This window comes from Tupaia chinensis, unplaced genomic scaffold (assembly GCF_000334495.1).
Source record: "Tupaia chinensis unplaced genomic scaffold, TupChi_1.0 Scaffold000271_1, whole genome shotgun sequence".
Taxonomy (NCBI): domain Eukaryota; kingdom Metazoa; phylum Chordata; class Mammalia; order Scandentia; family Tupaiidae; genus Tupaia; species Tupaia belangeri.
The window spans coordinates 3,779,550-3,806,527 of record NW_006159752.1 but is presented as its reverse complement, the minus strand read 5'-3'; the positions used below and the strand labels follow the sequence as shown (position 1 = coordinate 3,806,527).

The 26,978-nt window shown below is 40.7% G+C and overlaps 1 protein-coding gene across 1 annotated transcript in view; it reads left to right on the top strand.

Annotated features, from left to right (window-relative positions):
* The window catches only part of ZDHHC2 (zDHHC palmitoyltransferase 2), a 49,661-nt gene extending 22,683 nt beyond the window's left edge, over positions 1-26,978 (top strand). Inside the window, exons 6-12 of the mRNA XM_027772353.1 lie at positions 2,247-2,367; positions 4,430-4,562; positions 11,688-11,814; positions 12,246-12,338; positions 18,995-19,107; positions 22,517-22,591; positions 25,373-26,978. Coding sequence (XP_027628154.1) covers positions 2,247-2,367; positions 4,430-4,562; positions 11,688-11,814; positions 12,246-12,338; positions 18,995-19,107; positions 22,517-22,557 — 628 coding nt within the window. The 3' untranslated portion in view covers positions 22,558-22,591; positions 25,373-26,978. The remainder of the gene's footprint in view (positions 1-2,246; positions 2,368-4,429; positions 4,563-11,687; positions 11,815-12,245; positions 12,339-18,994; positions 19,108-22,516; positions 22,592-25,372) is intronic.

Sequence of the window (26,978 nt, the reverse complement as noted above, 5' to 3'; positions counted from 1 at the left end):
ATTTATTTAATTCCATTTGTTATTACTATTGTTATTTTTAATTTGACCAGAGAGAGACAGGGAGAAAGAAAGGGAAAGTGAGAGAGCAAGTCACCAGGTCCTGGACTCACACTGTGGTCAGCCCTTTGGGAATCCAGTATCCTTAACCACCACGCCACTGCCGGCCTTTTAAAATTGTTTTTAATTAACATATAATTATTGTGTATATTTATGGGATGCAGAGTGCTTTCTCGATACATGGATGCAATGCGTAATAATCAAACCAGGGCGAAGAGCATAGCCATCAGCTATCCCTAACATTTATCATTACTTTGGGTTGTGGACATGTAAGATCCTTTCTTTCAGCTGTTTTGAATAATACATGAAATTGTTACTAACTAGAGTTATTCTAATTGTGTTTGAGTACACCCTGGAACTTATTGCTTTTTCTAACTGCAATTTTGTATCTGTTTGTCACGTTCTCTCCCCAGAGTACTTTAAATTTTTGGTGGTTTTTTTTTTTGTTTGTTTGTTTGTTTAGATTTTTGCCAAAGGGTGTGCACCTGCTGGAGAGAGACAGAGGGAGAAAATGAGAAGTCATCCTGTGGGGGGTGGAGGGAATGGCCATGCCACAGTCCCATCTCCTCCATTCTCCTCTTGGGATTTGGACACACACACACACACACACACACACACACACACACACGCCACACACACACACGCACACACACATCTGGTGTGATTTTCAAGCTGCTGGGTCCAGGACTTAAGCCGTGGTGGGCCATATGGGAGTCTAGCGCCTTCACCACCATACCACCTGCTGGCCCTGGAATTCTTCTTTACAATTTTCTATGTTATATATTTCATCTTCACCTCATTTCCAGTTCTGGAGATAGAAATTGTGTACAGACTTTGTAAAAGTTCTAATCAGTCGCATGTGTATTTGCAAAGTTGCCTCCAGGAACATGCATTACCACAACATTGGTTCTGTGTGTGTGCATTGTGTACGTACATGAAGCCTTGAGACTTCGTCAGTCAACGAGAGATCACTTTTATCCATCTGCATTTGTGAAAATCACAATTTCTTCAGACCTTAGCTCCCATTATCATTTTTTTAATCTTATTTTTTTTAATTGCCAGAGGGCATGTGCACTTGCTAGAAACAGAGAGAGAGAGAAAGAGAGAGAGAGAAGGGGGAGGAAACACTCTCCAGTGTAGTGGGGTCATGCCACTATCCCTTTTTCTTCATTTGTCCATCTCGTTGAGACTTTGGCACATACACACACACACACACCCAGCGTGTTTCTCAAGCCACGAGGGCCAGATTCAAACTGCGGTCGGCCTTGTGGAATCCAGCTCCCTTAGCCACTAGGCTATGGGGTCAATCCCTATTGCAGCTTTTGACTGCTCCCACCAGATGAGGTTGTCCATCATAGTATTTCATGTGAACACACTTATCAAAAATCTCCAAAATATAATTGTGGACAAAATAATTTTTTAAATTCTTTAAAAGACACTTATTTATATTTTTAAAAGGGGACTTAACATTGAGAAACAGAAACACACTTATAAAGCTGGTGAACACAATTACCAACCATAGCGATACATACATTTATACCTTCTGGTTTTTGACTTAGTTCTTTGTGAATACAATTCTTCTGGTCATTGTAACCATGTCACCACCATTTGTACAGGTGAGTGTTTATGCCTGCAAAAATGTGTGTATTTTTATTGCCTATTTTATTCTGTAAAGTGGCCTATGAATTGTTCTGTCATGTTTTTCTGTTTCTCAATGTTAAGTCTCCTTTTAAAAATGTAAGTAAGTGTCTTTTAAAGAATTGTTTAAATTGTTTTGCCCGGAATTATATTTTGGGGATTTTGGATTTATCGGGATTTTAGACTGTAGGGGTTTTGATCTTTCAGGATTTCAGCATTCAGGATTGTGCCCTTTGGGATTATGGTCCAGACCTGCTTTTAAGCTTATGCTTATTTCTACACTTGGGCAGGAAATGTAGTTACATTGTGGTTGATGAAGTAATATTAATTATCATACAAGAAAAGTCTCATCACAGAAATTTCCTAATGAAATGGCTTTTTTAATGTTTGTATGTACAGAGAATGCTTATGAATTATACTTAAAGAAATACCAATAAATTGAAAAATGAGAGAATACTGAACACTTCGTAAAGTTTGTGCTTATACATAGAAGCCTAGGTCGGAGTGTTGAAGTTGTTAAGACTCTGAAAATGTTTTTGTTTTGTTGACAGGGTGAACAATTGTGTTGGATTTTCCAATTATAAGTTCTTCCTCCTTTTCTTGGCTTATTCTCTGCTGTACTGCCTTTTTATTGCTGCTACAGATTTACAGTATTTTATCAAATTCTGGACAGTAAGTCATTATCTTGGTGACTTTTTTGCATGAGAACATGGAACGTTTCGGTAGAGAATGATCGCCGTGGTTTTATCCACCAGAGCTGGTTTAGATGCAGGATTTATACGCAGTCAGTCCTGTGCACACTCCGCGTCCGCCAGCTCACCCCCTCAGCAGGTCTCTTGCTGCCCCACGTGCACATGCCCAGCTGATGTCAAAGAAAGTGACATTCTGCCTCTTGCTTCAGATCTCACACCATAAACAAGTGTGCTTCTCCACCGTTCATGTAGCGCCTTGCATTTTTGTGCTTTTTGTTGGTGATTTTGCTGTTAAAAATAGTCCTCGAGTGTACCGCTGAAGTGTTGTCTAATGTTTCGAGACAAGAGAAGACCCCTGTGTCTCAAGGAGAAAATTCATGTGTTAGATAAGTTTCATTCGGGCATAAGTTCTATTCAGGAATGAGTCGCATTTGCTATTGGTCTTGAGTTCTTTCCTAACGAATCAACACTATATATTAAGTAGGTGCCCTTCAGCAGAAAGACACAAAATAAAGTTAGATACTGGTCCGGTGGTGAAGTTGTGTCTGGTGCTCGGAAGAACCTAATCCTAGGAACAGTGGTTCAGGATTCACACACCCAGTGGCCCTGGCAACTTTATAACACATAAGTGCTGCAACTAATGAGAATTGAGTATATGGAAAGATATTTTTCAGTATTTAAAAATAGTAATGTTTTCTTGCTATGTAAAAAGATTCCCTTTTAAGCTATCACATCTAATGTACTAAATTCTTATTGCGTATTACTTGGTTAGACCTTCGATAACTCATTTGCTTTCCGCGCTATATGTGTTAAATGCAGGCAAAACAATTAAATTGAATGATTTGAATTTCTTAAGATAGTTCTTGTGAACACCAAATGCTGATAAAAAGCAGTTTATCCCCTGCCTGGATTGCTTTTATTATTTTGATTAGACAGTCCTTTATTATGACAAGAATTTCAGAATTGTTAGATCATTTATGTGAGTTTCGACCAAATTTAATACCAGAGAGTTCATGGAATGCTTCCGGTGCGCCAGTTAAACTGTTGCTGACGGGATACGCAGGTGATCGGACATGGCCCTGACTTTCAAGGGTACGTCCAGTGTCCAGCATCAAGAATAATTCCTAATGAGAGTTGGGAGAGAGAGTCCTACCTGGCTGCTCCTCATTCCCGTGGATGGTTTTAGCTCCAAACCCCAAAACATATTTGAAAAGAAATGCCCAGGGTTTCCACTGTGCAAACCCTGCTGTCAAAAGCCACCAGTGAGATCTTGTGAACTGTGTGAGTTGGACGCGACAGCCCCAGGGCTTTGCTAAGTGTCCATTGCCCCAAGGGCTCTTCTTGAGAATGAGTCTGGGTCTCCTTGGGGATGTGAACATTGAAAGTCAAACTGGTTTTGCTTTTAAGATGGACTGTTAGAGTCATGGATATCATCAGGTTTATTTTACACAGGTATTGGTCCTGTTGATCTTTTCTGTGACGCTATTATTTAAAACAGCTTGAAGCATTATTGTGGGTGTGTTGTTGTATTCTCTGAGTTGATGCTGTTGTTTGTAGTAATGTAAACACCAGTGAGATAACAGCTAAATTGTGCCAGTTAATGTTCACTTTCTGGCATTACAATAAAACTAAATGTTTGTGAATCTGCTAACAGCACATGTTCAGGTAGTAAATTTAAAACTACATTGTCTACTTCCTTTTATCTTGCTTCTTACACCTACGCTTACATGTATACTACCATGATTTTCCCATGATTTAGTTATGTAAAACAAAGTAAATATTCCAAATTTTAAGAATTTTCGTATTTATATTCATATTCCAGTAGACATTTATTTTAATCTGATGAAATATATATTTTTTGTACATGTATATATATGTATATATGTATACTTACACATATATATACAGAGATATTAACAGAAAAACATGTGTATCTCCATTTCTAAATTCAGGAAAACTTTTAATAAAAAAAATCTTACTAATTTACAGAAGTAGGGGAACATTTATCCCTTTGACAAAACATTTTCTTCCTTTCTTTATAGAATGGCCTACCTGATACTCAAGCCAAGTTCCATATTATGTTTTTATTCTTTGCTGCAGCTATGTTTTCTGTCAGCTTGTCTTCTCTGTTTGGCTATCATTGTTGGCTAGTCAGCAAAAATAAATCTACATTAGGTGAGTATCGATGTATTGTAGTTGACAGAACTTTAAATACATGAATGACATATAGATATGAATTGATAGTTGCCATATGATTAAATGTTTCCCTCTTATGAAGTAGTAAAAATCATCTTATTTCCTTTTTTTTTAGTAGGATACTATTTAAACATGTACGAGTTCACTCATTCCATACATTTTTTATTTTCTATTGTATATAAGGCATTATGGATATACTGTAGTGAGCAAGATCAAAACAGTCTAGTGAGAGGCATAAAAGTTAATAACAGGAACCAGCAGTTGGCAAAATGGCTATGTCGCTGGATTCCCATGTAGTCAACCATGGTTCAAGTCTCGGACCCGGTGGCTTAAACTCACACCTTTCGCATATGCGTGCATGCCCAAGATCTCGAGAGGAGAATGGAGGAGAAGGGATTGCGGTGTGGCCATCCCCTCTTCGGGGTGATTTCTTGTTTCCTGTCTCTCTGTCTCTCTGTGTCTCTCTCATGAGTGCATGCACCCTATAGCAAAAAAAAAAAAAAGTTAATAACAAAATATAAAAGTAATTATAAAATGCAAAGTGCTTTGAAGGAAACAAAAAGAAAGGTGACAAATGAGCAAAGGGCTAGAGATGGCTGAAGAAAATCCATTTAGAATTAGGCAGGGAAGGGTTCTCCATAGTAAAACATACTTAACCTAAGAAGTCAGCTTGGGAAACAGCAAGAACATCTTAGAGAAAAGAGTGTGTTCTAAAGCCCTCCAGATATGGGGTGCAGCAATGGCAGTACTTAGAGGGAAACGTATAGCTATAAATGCATATATGAAAAAAGATATTTCAGACAATAACTTCATATTGTAAGTAACTAGAGAAAGAAGAGCAAAGTACATAACAGAAACATAGAGGAAAGAAATAATTAAGATAGAAGACAGCGGAAACAGAGAATAAGCAAATATAGAAAATCAATGAAAACAATAGTTGGTTCTTTTTAAAGTATCACCAAATAGGACAAGGCTTAACTATAAATAAAAAAAGAGACAAGATGCAACACAAATTAGCAATAAAGAAAACAATAGAAAATGCATCACAAATATCTGAAATTGAAGTGGGGACACTACTACTGACTTTAAAAGGATTACAAGAGAATACCTTGAATTATTATCATGTGTTTAAAAAATTAGGTAACTGTGCCAGTAGGTGGGATAGTGATTAAGGTGCTAGACTCCCACATGAATGACAGTGGTTTGAGTCCTAGATACAGCAGGCTGAAAACCACACTGGGCATGTGTGCATTCATTCCTAGAATCTTTTTAAAGTATCACCAAATAGGACAAGGAGCAAAATGGAAGAGAAGGGGTTGCAGCACGGCCATCCCCCCCTCCCCCGCCGCCACACACCCCCCTCGAGAGGTGATTTTTTATTTTCCCTGTCACTGTCTCTCTCCAGTGAGCACATGTGCCCTATGGCAAGAACAAAGCTAAACGTTAAAACAAAACAAAAAAATTGTTAACCTAGATGAAGTGGACAAACTACAAGAGTACACAAAGAAAATGAGAGAAGTCCAGGTCTAGATGGCTTTATTGGTGAATTCTACCAAATGTTTAAAGAAAAATTAACACCAGTTTTTCTCCAGCTCATCAGTATTTAAAAGAATACTTCTTAGCCAAGTCTGTGAAGCTAGCACTGTCCTCGTACCAAAGACAAAGACACCGCAAGAAAACTATAGCCCATTACCTGTTACAAATATAGATGCCGTTCTAGTCTTTATTATATTATTAAACAGAAATACCTGCAACTGGGTGATTTATAAAGGATAGAGATTTACTGTTCTGGTGACTGGGAAGTCCAAAGGCGTGGAGCTGGCAGCTCCGTCATCATAAAATGGCAGAAAAGTCAGCAGGTATGTGGAAAGTAAGGAAGAGACCTACGGGCGGCCATCATTCTTTTATTTCAGTTCACTCTCCTGGGAACCGATTCATTCTCCTGAGAGCAAGCACTCACTTCTTCCTGCAAGATGGCATTGATCTATTCATGAGAATAGTACCCCCATGATCCAAACACCACCCACTCACCCCCGCCTTCCAAAGGTCTTTTCACCTCTCAACATGATTACAACGGGGACCAAGCTTCTAGCACACGAACCTGAGGGAACAGACCTTATCCAAAACCACAGCAGATGCAGCAATGCTCAACAGAATACTAGCATCCCAAACCCAGCAACTTATTAAAAAGATCAGTCACCGTGATCAAGTGAGATTTACTCTAGGAATGCAAGGGTGGTCCAATATATGAAAATCAATCATTGTTAATATACTTCAGTAATGAAGGGAGAAAACACATGATCATCTCAAATCCTGCATAAAAAAGTACTCAGCAAAAGTGAACATGCTTTAATAATTGAGGAAAAAACACTTAATGTCTTCTAGAAATAGTCTGTGACTTCCTCAATTGATAAAGAGCATTTATAATAAATTTATAGCTAATATCATACTCAGTGGTGAAAAACTGAAAGTTTTCCCTCTAAGATAAGAAAGAAAACAAAGACCACCTCGACTGTTGCTATTCAATTTTGTACTGGAAGGTCTAGCGAAAGTAATAGGTCATGAAAAAGAAATAAAGGCATTTAAAAGTAAGCAATACAACTATTCCTGTTGACAGAAGCCATGATTGTATATAGAAAACTAAAGAATTCAAAATAAAACTATTAGAACTAAGAAACAAAATCTAGAAAGTTTCATGTTATAATGTTGACTTGCAGAAAAATCAGTGTATTGCTATAAACAAACAAATAAAACATCCAAACAAGAAAGTAACAAAACAATTTCATTTACAAAAATACCCAAAGCAATAAAATACCTAGAATTAACTTTAACCGAGAAGGTACAATGCTAGCACACTGAAAACCAAAAAAGCATTGCTGAAAGAAATGGAAGAGACCTAAGTAAATAGACTGGAAGACCTAATGTGAAGATGACAGTACTATTAGAAGTGATTTACAGAGTCAGTGCATTTTTTTTCTTTTAGATTTTTTCCACTGGGCACGTGTACTTGCTGGAGAGACAGAGAGGGGAAGTGAGAAATCACCCCCTGTGGGGGATGACCACACCACAGTCTCTTCCTCCATTGTCCTCTCAGGATTTTGGACATGCACATACATGTACCTGGCTTGATTTTTGGGCTGCTGGGTCCAGGATTTAAACTGTAGAATTAGCCATATGAATTCCAGTACCTTAACCACCATACTACTTGCTAGCCTGAATCAATGCAATTTTAATGGCATTTTTTTCATAAATGGAAAAGCTAATCCTCACATTCATGTATAATTGCAGGAGTTCCCAATTAGCAAAAACTAGTATTTACCAAAAAATGAAACAAAGCAAAATAAAAAAAACCTCCAAATTTGGAAGATTCAATTCCTGGTTTCAAACTTATTGCACAGATACAGTGATCAAAATAATGTGGTACTGGTGTAAGAATAGATGTTTAGACCAACGAAATAGAAATGACAGGAAATAAACACTACATTAGCCAACTGATTTTTGACAAGGATACCAAAACTGTTCAATGGGGAAAGAATAACAATCCATATAAATAGTGCTGGGACAGACGACTTGATATCCACATGGAAAAGAATGAAATGACTCCTACCTCACACCATTTACAAAAATTAATTCAAAAATGTATTAATGACCTAGATAGATGAGCTACAGTTATAAAATTATTAGAAAAAATAGGGATAATATGGTAATGAATTCTTAGATATAGCATCAAAAATATAAGCAACAAAGTAAAAAAATACATAATTTAGACTCTCAAAATTAAAATCCTTTGTACATCAAAAGATATTATCAATTGACCTTAAAAAGACAGCATACAGACTGAGAATGATCTTTGCAAACCATATAGTTAATAATGACCTAGAATATACAAGGAAATCTTGTAAGTCAACAACAAAGAAACAAACAAGCCAATTTAAAATTTGACAGAGGAGGAGGGAACAGCCGATGGCGTAATGGCTACATTGTTGAACTTCCATGTAGTCAACCATAGTTTGCAACCCAGACTTGGTGGTTTAAAACTCATACCAGGTGTGTGCACATGCATGCCCAAAATCCCAAGAGGAGAATGGAGGAAAAGGGGTTACGGCATGGCCATCCCCTCTGGGGAGTGATTTCTTGTTTTCTATCTCTATTTCTTTCTGTTTCCATTGAGCGCATGTGCCCTACAGCAAAAATCTCTCTTAAAAAATAAAAAAAGACAAAGGATTCGAACACATATTTAAATAGTCATTTCTTAAATAATAGGCAGAGATGGTCAACCAGCACAGAAAAACATACTCAACATTAGTCATTAAGGAAATGCAAATCAAAACCACAGTGAGGTGCTATTTCATACCCACTCTGATGGCTATAATCAGAAAAACAAAATCAAATACTGGTGTGGATGTGGAGAGATTTGAACTGTCGTATCGTGCTGGTAGGAATATTAAATGGTGCGACTGTGATAGAAAAGTTAAGCATAGAATTATAAGAACCAACAGTTGCACTCATAGGTATATACCCAGAAGAATCGAAAACAAAGTCTCAAGTAGATGTTTGTTCATAGCAGCACTATTCACAATACTCAAAAGATGGAAACCACCCAAATGCCCATCCAAGAATGGCATAGCTATACAATCAAATATTTTTTAAAAGAATTATTTTATATTATTTATTTATTCACTTTCCGTTTGGTCATAGAGGGACAGAGTGAGAGAAGGAGAGAGGGAAAGTGAGAAAGCAAGTCACCAGATTCAGGACTCGAACTGCAATTGGCCATGTGGGAGTCCAGCACCATTAACCACCACGCCATCTGCTGGCCCCACAACAGAATATTACTCAGACATGAAAATGGAAGCATGATACTTGTCTAATGTGTAATGCTAAGTAAGAAAAACTGATCACAACATGCTGTGCATTACATGATTCCATTTATATAAAATATCCATAATAAATCTGTAGAGAAAAATCATATTCATGGTTGCCAAGGGTGGAGAAGAGGGAGAATGAGAGTGACCCCTTCATGGGTATTGAGTTTCCTTTGGGGTGGTGAGATAGTTTAGAACTTGATGTAGGTGGCAGTTGCACAAAACTGTGAATACAAATGCCATCGAATGGTTCACTTTAAAAGAGATTCATTTTCTGTTCTGTGAATTTCACTTCAAAATAAAACAAGCCCATAGGAAGAGAGGAAATAGAATTTTTTTTTTTTTTGAGAGGTTTTTGCTATAGGGCATGTGCACTCGCCAGAAAGAGAGAGACAGAGAGGCAGAAAGCGAGAAATCACCCTCCTCCCCCCCGAGAGGATGGCCACGCCGCAATCCCTTTGCCTCCATTCTCCTCTCGGGATCTTGGGCACGCACGCAGATGAGCCTGGCATGAGTTTAAGCCACTGGGTCTGGGACTGGAACCGTGGTCAACTAGATGCGACTACATGGGAGTCCAGTGACTAGCCATTACGCCAACTGCTTGTCCCAGGACAGAGAAATATTTGAGAAACTATTTACGTGCTTGGAGCATAGATAGCCAAAGAATGAAAAATATATTATGAGAGTGAAGACATGATTAGGCACTAAACTATGTAGAGTTTTTAGGCTAGGGTTGAGTTTGCACATACAGTTGGGACTTTGTAAATCCTTATGGTTACAAAGTATACTTAAATCTCCTGTGAGATTCTATTTTTATAATATACAGTGAGGATTAATTATTGTAGTCAATATTCATGTGAAATCTTATTACAGCAAATACTATTAGGGTGAAGATATTGGTATAATAAGTAAGCAAGCTATCTTATTTCAAATTATACATTGGACAATTTAACTTACCACAAGTAAGTGAGGTGTTTCTAGAATCATTTGGCATCTAGAAAGTTCTACATTTAACTTGCAGTTGAAAGATTTGTTCTGGACAATGCAGTCCTATAATTATAAAAATGTTTAATAAAAAGCTGTAAATCCTGGGGTCATCCCTGATAAGGATTTCACAAGTTGCCACATATTTTCATGGTACCTGACTCTGCTAGGTTCTTCTTTTAAAAATAATGGACGGGAACCAGCAGTTAGCGTAATGGCTATGTCGCTGGACTCCCACGTAGTCGACCGCGGTTCGAGTCCTGGAACCAGTGGCCTAAAACTGACGCCGGGCACGTGTGTGTGCGTGCCCAAGATCCCGAGAGGAGAATGGAGGAGAAGGGATTGCAGCGTGACCATCCCCCCTGGGGGTGATTTCTCGCTTTCTGTCTCTCTGTCTCTCTCTGTCTGTCTGGCGAGCGCACGCGCCCTATAGTGAAAACCTCTCAAAAAAAATAATAATGGACACATTTATGATTCTCCTGCCTTTATTCCTAGTCCCAAAATAAAATTTGGACACATTGATGATACTTCTGCCTTTATTCCTAGTCCCAAAATAAAATTTTAGATCTTGCATTCCAGTCTATTTCAAGAAGAAACACTGATGGCTTTGTTCAAGGTCAACTTCTGTCATTCATAGTGTCTCCTTAGGCAAGTCTAAGAGCCGTTTTGGACCACAGCTTCATCTGCAGAGCCAGCATAACCAGATGCAGCGGATGGTGCTGGGGAGGGTCACGGGTCCTCGTTTGGACAAACTAGCGTTAAAGTACATTTCTGAGCCAACCGGAAACATTTTATGATTAAAATTTTTCTGAGATCAATTTCTACTCAAATTGGAAAATGGAGACTATTGACTGAAAAATGTCGGTTCTATCGAAAAGTAAAGTCTAGTCTCATGTTGGCTGAAAAGACTATGTTGGTTTGTATATATGGTTATCTGCTCATCTAGCCATTTCTCTATCAAAAGATCCAGAAGGTGTAGTTTTAATTTATTTGCTGGTTTGTATTTACTCATTTTCCACAATTGTACTGCTGTAATAACTCCGGGGTTATTTAAAGTAAAATAGACATCTTCTGATGTACTACGACATCAGAAAATCACTACTGTGATTTCAGGGCTGTTGATAGATGCATTAAATACTCACGGGAGAGTAGCCCTCGGTTCTCAGCATGTCATTACATTTAATTATCTCTGTACATTAGGGATTCCCAGCAGGTTCAATCTTTCCTCTTGTAATTGCTTTGCCTTCTTTTCTAGAGGCATTCAGAAGTCCCGTATTTCGACACGGAACAGATAAGAACGGGTTCAGCCTGGGCTTCAGCAAAAACATGCGGCAGGTGTTTGGTGATGAGAAGAAGTACTGGTTGCTACCCATTTTTTCAAGGTACTTTGTGGTTACATTTTTTAGATTTTCAACTGCAAATGAATTTTCAGTGAAAGTAATTCAACAAAAACTGTAATTTCAGGAAAAGCCTCTACTTCTACAGGTATGTAATTCTGCCTAGAGAGACAACAGAAAAACATGAAATTTGGTTTCTTAATTTGTGTCACGCTGGCAAAAATCAAAACTCCTCTATTTAAATCCGAAATTTGGTTCTTAATTTGTGACACGCTGGCAAAAATCAAAACTCCTCTATTTTTTTTGAAATATCACTTTATGATTCACTGTTACATGAGCACAGAAATCAGTTAACTCGTGATCTCCTTTAACATCCGCACCGTGCCGAAACCAACGTCTCATACACGTCTCGCCTGTGATAATAACGTGTCCTGCCTTTTTAATGGTTCAATAGTAAGTTTTTATTTTAATTATAGTCTAGGTGACGGCTGCTCCTTTCCAACTTGCCTTGTTAACCAGGATCCCGAACAACCGTCTACGCCTGCGGGACTGAATTCAACAGCCAAAAAGTAATTCTGGGTTTGTTTATGTTTTACTCTCAAATGTGGGGTGGTTGGAAAAGTCATAACGTATTTGTCTATGTTTCCCTTTGCAAAAATGCCTCCTAGCCCAGTATGTCCTTTGATTACATGTTCTTTTTAAAAAGGTAGAACATAAAGTAATTTAGTACAAGGGTTTCCACTTGGATGAGGGAAGGGAGTTATGATTGGAGTAGTATACCTGAGGAATGTCACCCGTACTTGGAAAGTTCTGTTATTAATCTATGGGGTGGATACACAGGTGTTATTTCTCTGTGCATTTTGGTTGACTGAAATATAGCACAATGTTTTCTTCTTTTTTTTTTTTTTTTTGGAGAGGCTTTTGCTATAGGGCGCGTGCACTCACCAGAAAGAGAGAGACAGAGAGACAGAAAGTGAGAAATCACCCCCCAGGGGGGATGGCCACACCACAATCCCTTCTCCTCCATTCTCCTCTCGGGATCCTGGGCACGCACGCACCTGCGCCCGGCATGAGTTTAAGGCACTGGGTCCAGGACTCAAACCGTGGTCGACTACATGGGAGTCCAGCGACATAGCCATTATACTAACTGCTCATCCCTATAGCACAATTTTTTAAATGTAGTACTTAAAAAGATGGAAGTCAAAATTAGCTCCCCATTTCTCAAGTGAGCAGATAGGATAAAATGTCCCCTGACCCTCCATGCCTGTCCTCTCGTAACTGTTACAGAGATCAGAGAGAACATCCCTGGGGCAGCCCTTGGGAACAAATGGAGCCCGGGGACTGCCGGACAGTCCCATCAGTGTGTGCACCATGTCCTTAGTGCCCACTAGCAGACCTCTGAGCGTGAGCTGAGCCTTTGCCAGGGAGAGAAAAGGAAAGGAGTCTTGGAAATTCATTATTTGAACACTTTTCCTATAGCTTTGAGGGTTTTTATTATTATTATTATTATTATTATTATTATTATAGTCTATTAATAATTTGAGGATGGCAACAGAAAGACCTGAAGTTTGATTCTTAATTTGCTACAAACTGGCAAAAAGCAAAACTATTCAGACGTTTTAAGTGTTCCATATGAACTTCCTATGTTTTGAAATGCTAATTGTTGTATCTTTAGGACAGACTTATTTGAGTATTATCATACCTCTGCTTTTTTAACAAAAGCCAATAGAAAAAGCATAACCTTAATCATCTTCATTTAGTGTCGGAGACTGTCTTGGTCACTGCAATGTCCCATACGTAGGACCTGCCACTGTCCCATCCAAGGAACTTTTTTTTTTTTTTCTTTTCCAGATTTTTGCCATAGGGCACATGTACTTGTGTGTGTGGAGGGGAGGGGAGTGAGAAATCATCCCCAGGGGGGATGGCTGCACTGCAGTCCCTTCTCCTCCATTCTCCTCTCTGGGTTTGGGCACACATGCACACACACTCAGCATGTCTTCAAGCTGCCAGGTCTGAGACGCGAACCCTAGAGTCAGCCACATGGGAGCCAGCACCTAATCACCACGCCACCTGCTGGCCAAGTGGACATTTCTCACTGATCACAGCACTTTTTCCTTTGGTGCCTACAGTGACCCTAGAATCCCTCTCAAGGCACTGTGCCTCACAGCCACGTCAAAATCATTGTAAATTGTCAGGGACATGACACTTACCTTGGACCCCGTCCCAGAAGTGAGCTCTGTGCAGGCCAGGCTGTCAGCGTCACGGCCATTCCGATGTCTCCCACAGGGACATTCCCAGGCATCAGTCTTTCTCTTTGTGCCCTGTGAGTTTTGTCCTGAAAATTCTAGAGCTAAATATTAATGGTTTTTACTAATACCTCAATGCAGAAAATCCACCTCTAGTAAATTTTATGAAAACGTTTACCAAGCTTTCATAACATTTACAGGTAGTTTCCAATAATATTTTTTACTTTTTTTTTTTTTTTCCCTCACTAAAGAGGGAAAGTGAGAAATCACCCCCTCCCCAGGGGGCATGGCCACACTACAATACCTTCTCCTCCATTATCTAGGAATTTGGGGCACACACAAATGCACCCCTGGTGTCTTTTTCAAGACATGCAGTCTAGAACTCGAACTACACTGCCGGCCGTGTGGGATCCAGAGCCCTAATCACTATGCCACCTGCTGGCCTTTTTTTTTTTTTTTTTTTGCCTTTAAATTTTTTATTTATTTTTTTTTTAAGTTTAAGAAGTGTAAAGATGGGAACCAGCAGTTAGCGTAATGGCTATGTTGCTGGACTCCCACGTAGTCATCTGCGGTTCGCGTCCCGGACCTGGTGGCTTAAAACTCATGCCGGGCGCGTGTGCGTGCGTGCCCAAGATCTCGAGAGGGGAATGGAGGAGAAGGGATTGCGGCGTGACCATCCCCCCTGGGGGGTGATTTCTCGCTTTCTGTCTCTATGTCTCTCTCTGTCTGTCTGGCAAGTGCACGCGCCCTATAGCAAAAAAAACTCTCTCAAAAAAAAAAAAGCGTAAAGATCATTGCTCTTCTTCACTGAAGGTACCACCGGGTCTGGGAGAAATCTTAGTTCTAGCACTGTTCCCCAGCCAGGTGGTCTCTAAGAAGTCAAGTGACATCTCTAAGCCTCTCTTTCTCTTCCTTTAAATGTTGAGACTGGATTTTGACAGCTAATGTCTCTTTCTTCTATGAAATTCTGTAATTTCCCTTGTTTATTCGCTCATATGTCGTTTCTTTTGCCGGCCCGTGCTGTGCTCTGCCCCAGAGTCGTAAACCTGACTGCCTGTCGACATACCAGTTCGAATGGCTAAAAGTCCTCCCCAAGTGGACAGAACTTTGAATTGGATTCCCAGCCATTTACACCCTCACCCCCAGCCTATGCCTGGTTTTCTTCCAGTTTCCACTTATCAGTATTAGTGACCTCCATTCTCCCAGCTCTTAGGGCCAGAAACTGTGGAGTCATCCCAAATCCTTCTCTTTCTTACATTAACTCCATTTGCAATTCTACCATATATCCCCACAAAATGTATCTATAATCGAAATACTTTTTTTTTTCCAAGTGATTTTTGTTATAGGGCACACACTCTCACCAGAGAGACAGACAGAAAGTGAGAAATCACCATCCAAGGGGATGGCTGTGCTACAGTCCCTTCTCCTCCATTCTCCTCTCAAGATCTTGGGCACTCACACACATGTGCCCGGCATGAATTTCAGGCTGCTTGGTCTGGGACTCAAACTGCACTCAACCACGTAGGAGTCCGGTGCCTTAATCACTACGCCACCTGCTGGCCCCTCCAGATTTTTTTAACACCGCTACTTTCCTGGCCCGGGCTGTCATCCCTTCTCACATGGCTTATTTCATGAGTCAGGAAAGTCGTCTCCCCAGGGCCGAGTTTGCCCCACTCTCCTCTGTTCTCCGGTTAGAACATAAGCAGAGGTGCCCGTGCCCTGCTCAGGACCCTCGCTGGTCACCCATTTCACTCACAATAAGAGCTCTTGAATGCCCTGAGCATGGCTCTGAGGACCCGGTCAGACCTGGCTGCACACACCCTTCTGAAGCCATCTCTGTCGCTTCTCCTCACTCGCCGTTCCTGGACACACGCTTCTCGCTGTTCCTCAGACATGCCGAGCGTGTTCCCCACTGCTGTGTACTAGCCAGTTCCCAGTTCCCCTTCCTAACTGCTCGTACCCCACTGTCTGAGTGGTCTGCGCCTCTTCTGCACGTTCTACTGGTGGAACTTCAGGAGACGCCGCTGCCACTTTGATAACGCCTGTGAAGCAGTAACCTGCTCCTTCGTTCCCCCTCATTCTGTCCTCACTCTCTGTTCATAGCTCTTATTGTCACTCGTGACTTATATATATGAGAGGACTTCAGGAAGTTTCATGAAGGGACCAGCAGTTAGCGTAATGGCTGTTTCACTGGACTCCCATGTAGTCGACCGCAGTTCGCGTCCCAGACCCGGTGGTTTAAACTCACGCCGGGCGCGTGTGCGTGTGTGCCCAAGATCCCGAGAGGAGAATGGAGGAGAAGGGATCGCAGCATGGCCATCCCCCCTGGGGGGTGATTTCTCGCTTTCTGTCTCTCTGTCTTTCTCTGTCTTTCTGGCAAGCGCACGTGCTCTATAGCAAAAACATCTCCAAAAAAAAAAAAAAAAGTTTCATGAAAACATGAATTACAATACAGGTTTACTGGTCAAAACATTTTGAAATCTATTCATGATTTTTTTTAATCACATGTGTTTTCCATGAACTTTTTGAAGACCCTGCGTAGATTCTCCATAGTAGTTGTCTTAATATTTTAGAGAGATTTTGTTTGATAGAGGATGCGTGCACTCACTGGAGAGACAGAGAGAGAGAAAGTGGGGAATCACCATCTGGGAGGATGGCCACACAGCAGTCCCTTCTCCTCCATTCCGTTGGGATTTGGGGCATGCTCACATGTGCAGCTGGCATGAGTTTCAAACCGCCAGGCCCAAGACTTGTACCACGGTCAGGCACGTGGGAGTCCAGCACTTGAACCACTACGCCACTTGTTAGCCACTATTCTTCTCCTTTTTTTTTTTTTTGCCATGTCGGAGTCCGGCACCTTAACCACCAGGCCACCTGTTGGCGCCAAGTAGTATTCTTCCTCAGTGAAAATGAAAGTTACTGAAGGCAAAGACTCTGTCCATTGTTACACTGGGTATTCAGTAGCCGTTGTTCACTTAGTGGGTCCTTGTCATTGTTAACATCCTGTTGGAAGTGAAGAATCTGCAGTCCCTAAACTGGGACCTACTTAGTGCACTGTACTTGTATGGTTCCTTTCTTGAAAGATAATAAGAATTAAAGAGATTTTTTTCATATGAATAGGACAGACTTGGGTGGAGACATGTTCTTTTTAATTTTTTTTTAAATTCAACTTCAACTTTTAATAAGGAGCAGTTAAACCTGTACAAAATTATTCTAAAATGTAGGTATTAAGTTATTATTAAGGACCGAAAGGATATTCTCATGTCCTCAAAAATTATGTAGTAGCTACGGGGCCCTAGGGTGGCACAGTGGTGAAGCACACTGCTCTGGGAGGCTGACTTGCACGGGACAGTCCTGGGCCTGCATTTGGATACTTCCCTGAGCACACTGCGCAGATGCATGCTCATCATGGTCTGAGGCTGCCTGAGTCTGGGGGTGAGTCATCACAGTAGGACCCTGTTGGTGGGACTAGCAGGTGGTATGGTGGTTAAGGCGTTGGACTCCCACATGGCTAACCATCGTTCAAGTCCTGGACCTGCCAGCTTGCTTTCTCACTTTCCTTCTCTTCTCTCTCTCTCTCCCTAGTGAATGCATGTGTCCATAGCACATTTTAATTAATTAATTAATTAATCCTTAAAAAAAATAAATGAAAGACCCTGTTGGTGGGGCCACCAGGTGGTGTAGAGGTTAAAGTAGCAAACTCCCACATGGCTGACCTCAGTTCAAGTCTTAGACTTGGTGGCTTGGAAATCACCAGGGCAGGTGTGCATGTGTACCCAGAATCCTGAGAGGAGAAGGGAGAAGGGACTGTCCTGGGGCCTCCCCACTGCGGGTGATTTCTCACTTTCTCTTCAACTGTTTTTGTCCCTCTCTCTGGCGAGGATATGTACCCTATGGAAAAACATTTTTAAAAATACATAAAGCTATAATATTGTTATATGTATATGTGTATATCTAAAATAGTCACACTCAATGATGCAAAATATGAAAAAATATTTCTTGAAAAAAATTTTAAGTAGGTTTTTTTCTTTTGACCATTACAATGACTACTTTAGGGTATTCTAAAAGCTGACTGAGAGTGTCAATGCCAATAATTTTTTCCCAAGTGAAATATTTTATGTGTATATTTTTTTCATATCAGCTAATATGTTTGTGTGTGGCATGTCTGCCTAAAATGTAAAAGTTAATTTTTAGGTTTTCGTTACGGTTTTAATGCCAGCGAGCATGTGTGTGTGCATGAGAGAGAAAGGAAGCGTTGAGAGCAGGCGCTGTCCAGCGGGCCCTGCTCACATCACAGCCTTTCTCCTCCAGCTCTCCGTCCTGCTAGGATTCTGGGCGCACACGCGTGTGTGCACCTGTCGGGTTTTTCAAGCTGACTCAAACCCTGGTCAGCCACATGGGATCCAGCTTTCTTTGTGCAGTGTGCAACTGCTATGCAAAGGGGTAGCCCTTATCGCCTAAATTTCAGAGAAAATTCTTTGATCTCCCCCTCCTCAGTCCCCAGATTGAGTATCAGGTTTGTAAGGCCTGATAGTGTCAGGAGTTTTCAATATTCCTGCCAGACAGTACTCAAACTAAGACCGTTTAGGCCACTCTGGAAACGCTAGGCTAGATTTTTCTCAGACATGTGTTCCGACTATGATTATGTTTTCTCTCATATCCACGTATCATTTTCAAAGTTAGTGTTTTTCTTTAATGTAGTTCTTTACACGGGCACTTCAATGGAAGACTGCTCTCTGTGTTACACATGGAGACCTGCCAGAGTTAGTGTTATCTCAGTGTAGCAGGAAGAACGAGACTGCAGAAAGAATACTTTCCTCACTGTGAGTCAGTGTGACTTCATGCTTTATGCTCGTGTTCTCCAAGTCATCCTGGGTCACTTTACAATCACCTTGTATCGTAAGTGCTTTGCGTTCCATGCTTGGAGGAACACTCAACCATACTAACGAGTTAACTTACAACTATTTATTTTTATTCAGTCCTGAAAACCATCAGTTTCCTGCAAAGCCATTGCGAGAGTCTCAGAGCCACCTTCTCATTGATTCTCAGTCTTGGACAGAGAGCAGCACAAACCCAGGAAAAGGCAAAGCTGGTAAGGAAGGGCTTGTTTGACTGTCTTTTGCTATATTTTACTTTTGAAAGGTCAAAGTCGTGAGAAAACATTCCACTTAATTATCTATGGACTCTTTCTTACTGGATTTGGACTCGCATTGAAAATTTTCAATTATTTTCAAAGAACACTTCTATTTGGGGCCAGCCCATGGCTTGGTGGTTAAGGGGGTTGAATTGCACACTGCCGAGCGGGTGTGCAAGCGTGCCCCAAATCCCCACATGAGAAGATTCCCAAAGGAGAAAGAGATGAAAGAGAGGGAATTGCAGCTGATTATTCCTCATGGGGAATGCTTTCTACCTCCCCTTTTCTCCTCTCTTTCTCTCGCTCTCATTCTTTAAATTTTTTTGGGGGGGAGAGGTTTTTGCTATAGGGCATGTGCGCTCGTCAGAAAGAGAGAGATAGAAAGCGAGAAATCACCCCCCAGGGGGGATGGCCACACCTCAATCCCTTCTCCTCCATTCTCCTTTTGGGATCTTGGGCACGCACGCACATGCGCCCGGCGTGAGTTTTAAGGCATGGGTCCGGGACTCGAATCGCGGTCGACTACGTGGGAGACCAGTGACATAGCCATTACGCTAACTGCTGGTCCCTCTTTCTCTTTCTCTCATGAGCACGTGCAACCTCTAGCAAATGGAAAAAGCAAACAGACTTCTATTTGTGTAATACTGTGATTAGTATCTGTTAGCAGTAGAAAATCGTGTTGTGAAATAAGGATCTTCATGGCTTTTTTCCCTCTGTAAAGAGCCAAGTATTTATCACTGTACATTAAAGAAAATAGAAATAAATTCAAAATATGTCAGTATAAAAAAAAATGAGAAAATTGTTTTTTCAACTCAAACGGTTAAAAAAATACCTGCCACAGGGACCAGCAGATGCCATAATGGTTACATCGCTGGACTCCCACATGGCTGACTATGGTTCAAGTCCTGGACCTGGTGCCTTAAAACTCATGCCAGGTGTGCGTGTGCATGCATGCCCAAAATCCCAAGAGGAGAATGGAAGAAAAGGGATGTGTGAGCATCTCCCTTGGGGGTTGATTTCTCACTTTCTGTCTCTCTGGCAAGCACACATGCCCTATAGGAAAAATCTCTCTTTTTAAAAAATACCTGCTTCTAAGGATTATAAATTAGTTTTTATCTTTCATGCTCAGATTTCTATTCGGTTTCAGAATATCTCGGTGAAGTGACTGCATAGTTGCTGTAACTTCAGCTGCCTGTGATGGCTTTATGCCCTGCTCACAGTTCTTTTGTATTTGTTGCTGATTTTAATTTTTTTATTACTTCAGTCAATACAATTTATTAGGATGCAAAGCTTCAGAATTAGGCCTTATTTCAAATCCCAATTTTGCCCTTTATTAGTGTGTAGTATCAATAGTTATTAATTTTTTTTTTTTTTGGAGAGGTTTTTGCTATCGGGTGTGTGTGCTTGCCAGAAAGACAGAGACAGAGAGACAGAAAACAAGAAATCACCCCCAGGGGGGATGGCCATGCCGCAATCCCCGCTCCTCCATTCTCCTCTCAGGATCTTGGGCACACATGCACACGCGCCCGGCATGAGTTTAAGCCACCGGGTCTGGGACTCAAGTGCAGTTGACTACGTGGGAGTTCAGTGACACAGCCACTATGCCAACTGCTGGCCCCAGTATCAATAATTATTAAGCTGCCTTAACGTCTTTTAGATTTAGCTTCCTTTTCTTTAAAAGATCTCTTATCTCGGGAACCAGCAGTTAGTGTAATGGCTATGTCGCTGGACTCCCATGTAGTCGACCGCGGTTCACATCCCGGACCTGGTGGCTTAAAACTCACGCCAGGTGCGTGTGCATGCGTGCCCAAGATCCCGAGAGGAGAATGAGGGAGAAGGGATTGCGGCGTGACCATCCCCCCTGGGGGGTGATTTCTCGCTTTCTGTCTTTCTGTCTCTCTCTGTCTGGCGAGCGCACGCGCCCTATAGCAAAAACCTCTCCCCCCCAAAAAAAAAGATCTCTTATCTCAGGGTTGATAAGGGTTAGACACAATGCGATCACACATGCAGGTGTGTGTGTGTGTGTGTGTGTGTGTGTGTGTAATATGTATATAATATATGGTTTCCTATAAATAGGTACAAAACCATACTTCTGTAATTAAAGCACTAGTAGCCAGAAAATCTCCATATTTGCTGATATCATTTTTCAGACCTTTTCTTCTTTATTTCTGGTGTTCACACGTTCATGCTGCTTAATTTTGGTTCATTACACTTTAAAGTGTTTACTGGTTTATTTGAAATCTTTGGGATTTAGTGATAGTGGAAAAACAGCTAGTCCTGGGTAAAAATTCTAGTCATTATTTAATATGTAATCAGTCATATTCTTTAAAACAGAAGTTATCTCTGAAAAAATAATGTTCTAGAGTGCATGTACTCACTAGAGAAAAAGAGGGAGACAGAGAGAAGGAAAGTGAGAAAACACCCCCTGGGGGGTTTGCACTGCAATCCCTTCTCCATTTTCTTCTCAGGATTTTGGCAAGTGCGCACACACACCAGGTGTGGTTTTGAAGCCTCCAGGTCTGGGATTCAAACTGTGCAATTGGCCACGTGGGATCCAGCTGCCTTAAGCACGATGCTACTGACTGGTCCAAGGCTATCTTTGAAGACTGACTCTTAAGGACTATGTATTTGTCCTCTGCAGCTCTTCATGATTTGAGTATTCACATCTGGTCTCTCTTCACCTCAAACGTGCCCTTCCAGTTTCCTGCGTATGGGGAGGACTGGGCATTACCCCAACAAAAATCAGTAGCCCCCTCTGGCTTTGGAACCCCTCAGTTTAGAGGCAGAGTGATGTATTAAGTCTAGGCAGCATTCAGTTGTTGCCAGGAGGAAGAACAGAGAGCTGCCTTTCTTCCAGAAAAGACTCAGGTTTCACTTTACAGTCTACATTAACACAGAACTCTTTAATTACTTGCTTAGTTTTTCTTAGTTTTGTGGATGATTTGAGAAACTAAAGTGTAAAGGGTGTTGTAAAGGAACGAAGAAAAGCGTGAGATGGATGAGATGAAGAAGGTCTTAAAGATTCGCTTGACTGAAATAAGGTAGTAGCTGAAGATTAGGAAACACTGGCTTGAAGTGACGTGAGCGGTGACAGGTTCAATGTCTCTTTGGTTATTTCGTTCCCTGCCTTTCTTAGGTGTGATCTCCTTTGTGTGTGTGTGTGTGTGTGTGTGTGTGTGTGCTTTGCTTGCTTATAAAAATGGCCGTGGCTAACACTGTATCCTGGTTTTATATAGCCGTGTTATAAACACCCACAGTGGACAAGGCACCTCCGGAAGTGCACTGCGGGATCCACAGATGAAAAATCACGTCTCCGTATTTGTTCCAAACCAACTTTACCAGGCTGATTTACGTTTTTGTCTTTAAGGTATGAGCAATCCTGCATTAACCATGGAGAATGAGACTTAACTCTTCAAGCAAAATAAATTCCTATTTCATAAAAGTAAGATAAGTTGATTTCTTGATTGTTATGCTTTATAGATTTGGCAGTTTTCCAGTTTTCTTAAGGCAAGTGGTTTCCGTAAACAATATTACTTACTTGTGAATGACTCACAGATGTCTTAGCTGACCCAGGGAATCAAATCACTCATGCTTGCGCTTCTGGCCGCAGACCAAGCTGCAGCACTAGCTAGCATTTTATTTATTTATTTAGAGAGGTCTTTGTTATAGGGCATGTGTACTTGCCAGAAAGACAGAGAGAGACAGACAGAAAATGAGAAATCACCCCCCAGGGGAGATGGCCATGCTGCAATCCCTTCTCCTCCATTCTCCTCTCGGGATCTTAGGCACGCACACACAAGTGCCTAGTGTGAGTTTAAGCCATCGTCAACTACATGGGAGTCCAGGGACATAGCCATTACATCAACTGTTAACCCCAGCATTAGCTAGTATTAAAGTTAACTTTATATAGAAATAAGTTGATGAACAAAAGTCATTTTTATGGTAATGCATTAAATAGCAGGGCTTGGTCCCAAAATAGTGAACTTCAAGCATGACATTATTTTGTCATTTCTCAGGACTATAGAATTTATTACTTCCGGGGCCAGCAGATAGCATGGTGGTTAAGGGCACTGGACTCCCACATGGCCGACCATGGTTCAAGTCCTAGACCTGGTGGCTTGCTTTCTCACTTTCTCTTTCTCTCTCTCTGTCCCTCTCTGGACAAATTAAAATAAATAAGTAATAAAAATAATTCTTTAAAAAAAGAAAAAAAAAAGAATTTATTACTTTTGTTTTTCTCTGTTCTTCTGTGGTCATATACTTGACCACCCAGTAGCAGAATTTCAGTGGGGCCCAGTGTAAGATAATTACATCATCTTAGCCCAGACCAGTGCTCCCCCCAGTCTGGTTACAGCAGGACCTCAGCGCATGTGTTATCCCTAACACAATGGATTCCCTTTAAGCAATATTTTTTTTAAAACCTGTAGTTCAAATCAGGTTCTTTAACACATTGCCGTTTATAAACGTGCAGTCAGTAAAAAGCTAAACGAAGGAGCTCATTTGGGACAAAGCCATAAACACTTAAGCAGCTAGATATACTGTTTAATAAACATAAAGACCTGAACGTTGATGCTATCGGGACAGCTGTTTATAAATTGCAGTCTAGAGCGGCTCTACTAAAGTCCAAGAGAAGCAAGAGATTAGCATCTAAATCAAAATAATCTGTATCAAACTACTTCATGGAAACCTGGTTTCTCATGTGTTAGTTTCGGTTTGGTTTTGATGAACAGCCATGTAATAACGGCGAAATGCTGCCCTGGCAACTTACTGGGTGACTGGTGTTTCGATGTGGGGAAGACTCAGGTCAGTTCTGAACACATGATAAAGCTCAGTAGATTGCACTGTGACTAGGATGGTGAAATGTAATATTCATCCTTCTTAACAGCAAAGAGATGTTATGACATTTCTGGGAATAAATGGAAGAAATTAACCACGAATGCACAAATAGAAATCACTAGCTGATATTGTATTATTTTACAGAGCATAGTTCTGTAAAATCTGTAGAATTTCTCAGGAATCTTTCTTTTTTTTCAGGATTTTGAATCATTAGTTATGGTTGTTGGTGAGGTCAGCATGATTACAGATTTTTCTGTGCACTAAATATGTCACATAGTTACATGGTGATATCGCATATAAGTCATCTAGACTCACATAGTTATGTTACTCGATTACATCTTAATTCATATGCTTTTCTTTTTTGAACTACATTAGTAAAGGATCTGTGGGGGGAGAGATGTTTTGCTACAGGGTGTGTGTGCTTGCCAGAGTGTCAGAGAGAGACAGACAGAAGGCAAGAAATCACCCCCCACGGGGGATGACCACACTGCAATCCCTTCTCCACTAGTCTCCTCTCAGGATCGTGGGCACACACGCACATGCACCTGCAGGAGTTTTAAGCCGCCGGGTCTGGGACTTGAAGTGCAGTTATTATGTGGGAGTTATGCAAGTAACCATTACGTTATGCCATATGCTGGTTCCGATCTGTGGCCTTTTATAAAATACATCTTAGTTCAACAGACTTTCCAGATAATTATAACATGTCTAAGTCCATAGTAGTGCTAAAAACAGTCAATTAAACTTAGCTTACTCAACTATCTCCCTCATACAATGAAATAAAACATGCTGTGCTTCTATGCCTATGAAGTTTAAAAAATAATCCCCCTAGATCTCCCTTCCAACTCACTTGCCACTTAGTGAACTCCAGGTGGCCTCAGATGAATGTGGGAAAAAGGACACAGACCCCTGTCACCCAAATTGCACCCTGAACCCACTTGGAAGCATGATAAAAATGCAGAATCTTGGGGCCAGCAGGTGGTGTGGTAGCTAAGTGCTGGACTCCCACATGGCTGACAGCATTTCAAGACCTGGACCTGGCAGCTTACTTTCTCACTTTCCCTCTCTCTCTGTCTTTCTCTGGTGAATTGAAAAATAATAATAATGATAAAAAAATTAAAATAAACAATTCCTTTAAAAATGCAGACTCTTGGGCTTTACCCTAGACCTACTGAATCAGAATCTGCATTTTCTGGCAGTGTAGTAAGATACCGCTTGTATGTGCACATTCAAGTGTGAGAAAAGTTGATCTAGAGGTCTGTATTCAGGAACATGATTTAACATAGAAAACTATTTTGAGCAGAGAGTGTTCCTTGCAAACAAACGAGTTGGTTTCGTTTGCATTTTCGTGGTTTTCTTAATGGCCTCATGGTTTTTGTTTCTTTTCTAGGTATCAATGCAGTAAGGAGGTGGATGGACGAGACTGCCCCAGGCAGGGGCCTTTGGCCACTTGTTCCTGTATCCCGTCGGCTGATTATGCAGAACACGACTGATCCGTTCTAAGTTACTGCTTAAAACAACACATTTTGATCCAATCTATAAATTGTTATAGCTAAAACAAATTCCTATTAAATATGAAAAGTTACTATGGTTTACAAATCAAGGGGGGAAATATCTTCTATGAAAAACTTGGAACATGGGCCGGTTTTCACCCAGATACTCGGATAGCAGAGTTTACAACCGAACAACTCTGTTAATCATGTACTTTTCTGATTCAGAACATTGAAACTATTAAGATACGGTTTAAGATTTGAAAGATTTTAGGTCACGTTACAATGACAAGCTTCGTGGAACCCCTTAGCCACCTTTAAGAAGGTGGAGGTAGCAAATCAGACGTCTTTATTTTAACCCTCTGCTGTGAGTCCAGCTCAGACCGAGTGAGCTGTAATAACTAGGAATTCATTACGAAGTCCAAGTGGCTGCTGCTCAGCATCACCGTCCATTTTTGCCAGACTTTGATCGAATTCTAGCCTTTGTCCTCTGCTGGGAAATACATGTGAACATTGAAGCTTGAGCTCACGGAGCAAGCAATTGGCTAGAAAACTTTTGTCAGGACTAATACGTTGCCGTTACATCAGAAATACACTTCCATCTCTTCTCATCTTAAACTGGGGAAAATCTGTGATATCTCCGGTGAAGATTGCTTCATGACATTCTTTTATCAGTTTGGCTTTTTAAAAAAAAATCTTACAAGTTCTGTCTCCTATTGAACGCAGTTTCTGTTAAGAATTTCAGATGGGTCAATGGATTATTATTACTGTCATCCTCCAACGATATTATTTCTGTGTCTTCTCATCAAAATAATGACCCTCCACCTATATTTTTCCTCAAATGTCTATTAAGATTAAATTATGCAAATCAGATAAAAACCATATACTCTTGGCAATTTAGTTCGACAGGAACTAGATGGTAGCCTGTTTGGAACTGAAGGTCAACTGAAGTGGTGTGTTTGTCGATGCCAAACTGCTCAGCTTCAGTAAATACACGAAGGAGCTCCTGTGCCTTGTAAGCACTATTTGAAAAAAAAAAGAATCGTTTTATTTTATTTCGAATGAACTCTAAGTTTTGTAAATGTTAACAATTAGAATAATAACCTGTATACTTTTTTGGTACTGATTTTAAACATTTAAAGTAGAATACCTTTCCAAGCTCCACCGCCAAGTCATTGGTATTTAATCGAAGAGAAAAAAATAAGTGGTAATAAACGTTTCAGAATCTCTGTTAGGCAAAACTTCAACACGAAATAAACTGGAAGACCAGAAGATAATGGAGCAAAAGACCCTGGCAGTTACTATCCTTGCTGAAAACACAGAGTTTTGTATTCCGCGTCGATGGAAGAACTGTCGTCAGCCAAGTTCGTTTTGTAGTTCATTAGAGGGTGAGGCTTTGAACAATAGAATCGACAGTCTTTCTCAGATTTTTTTTTAAGCTAAAGTGTTTGATCTGACAATCTGCTTCAGGAATCTCAGAAGATGTGGTACAGTTTTACTTTTATC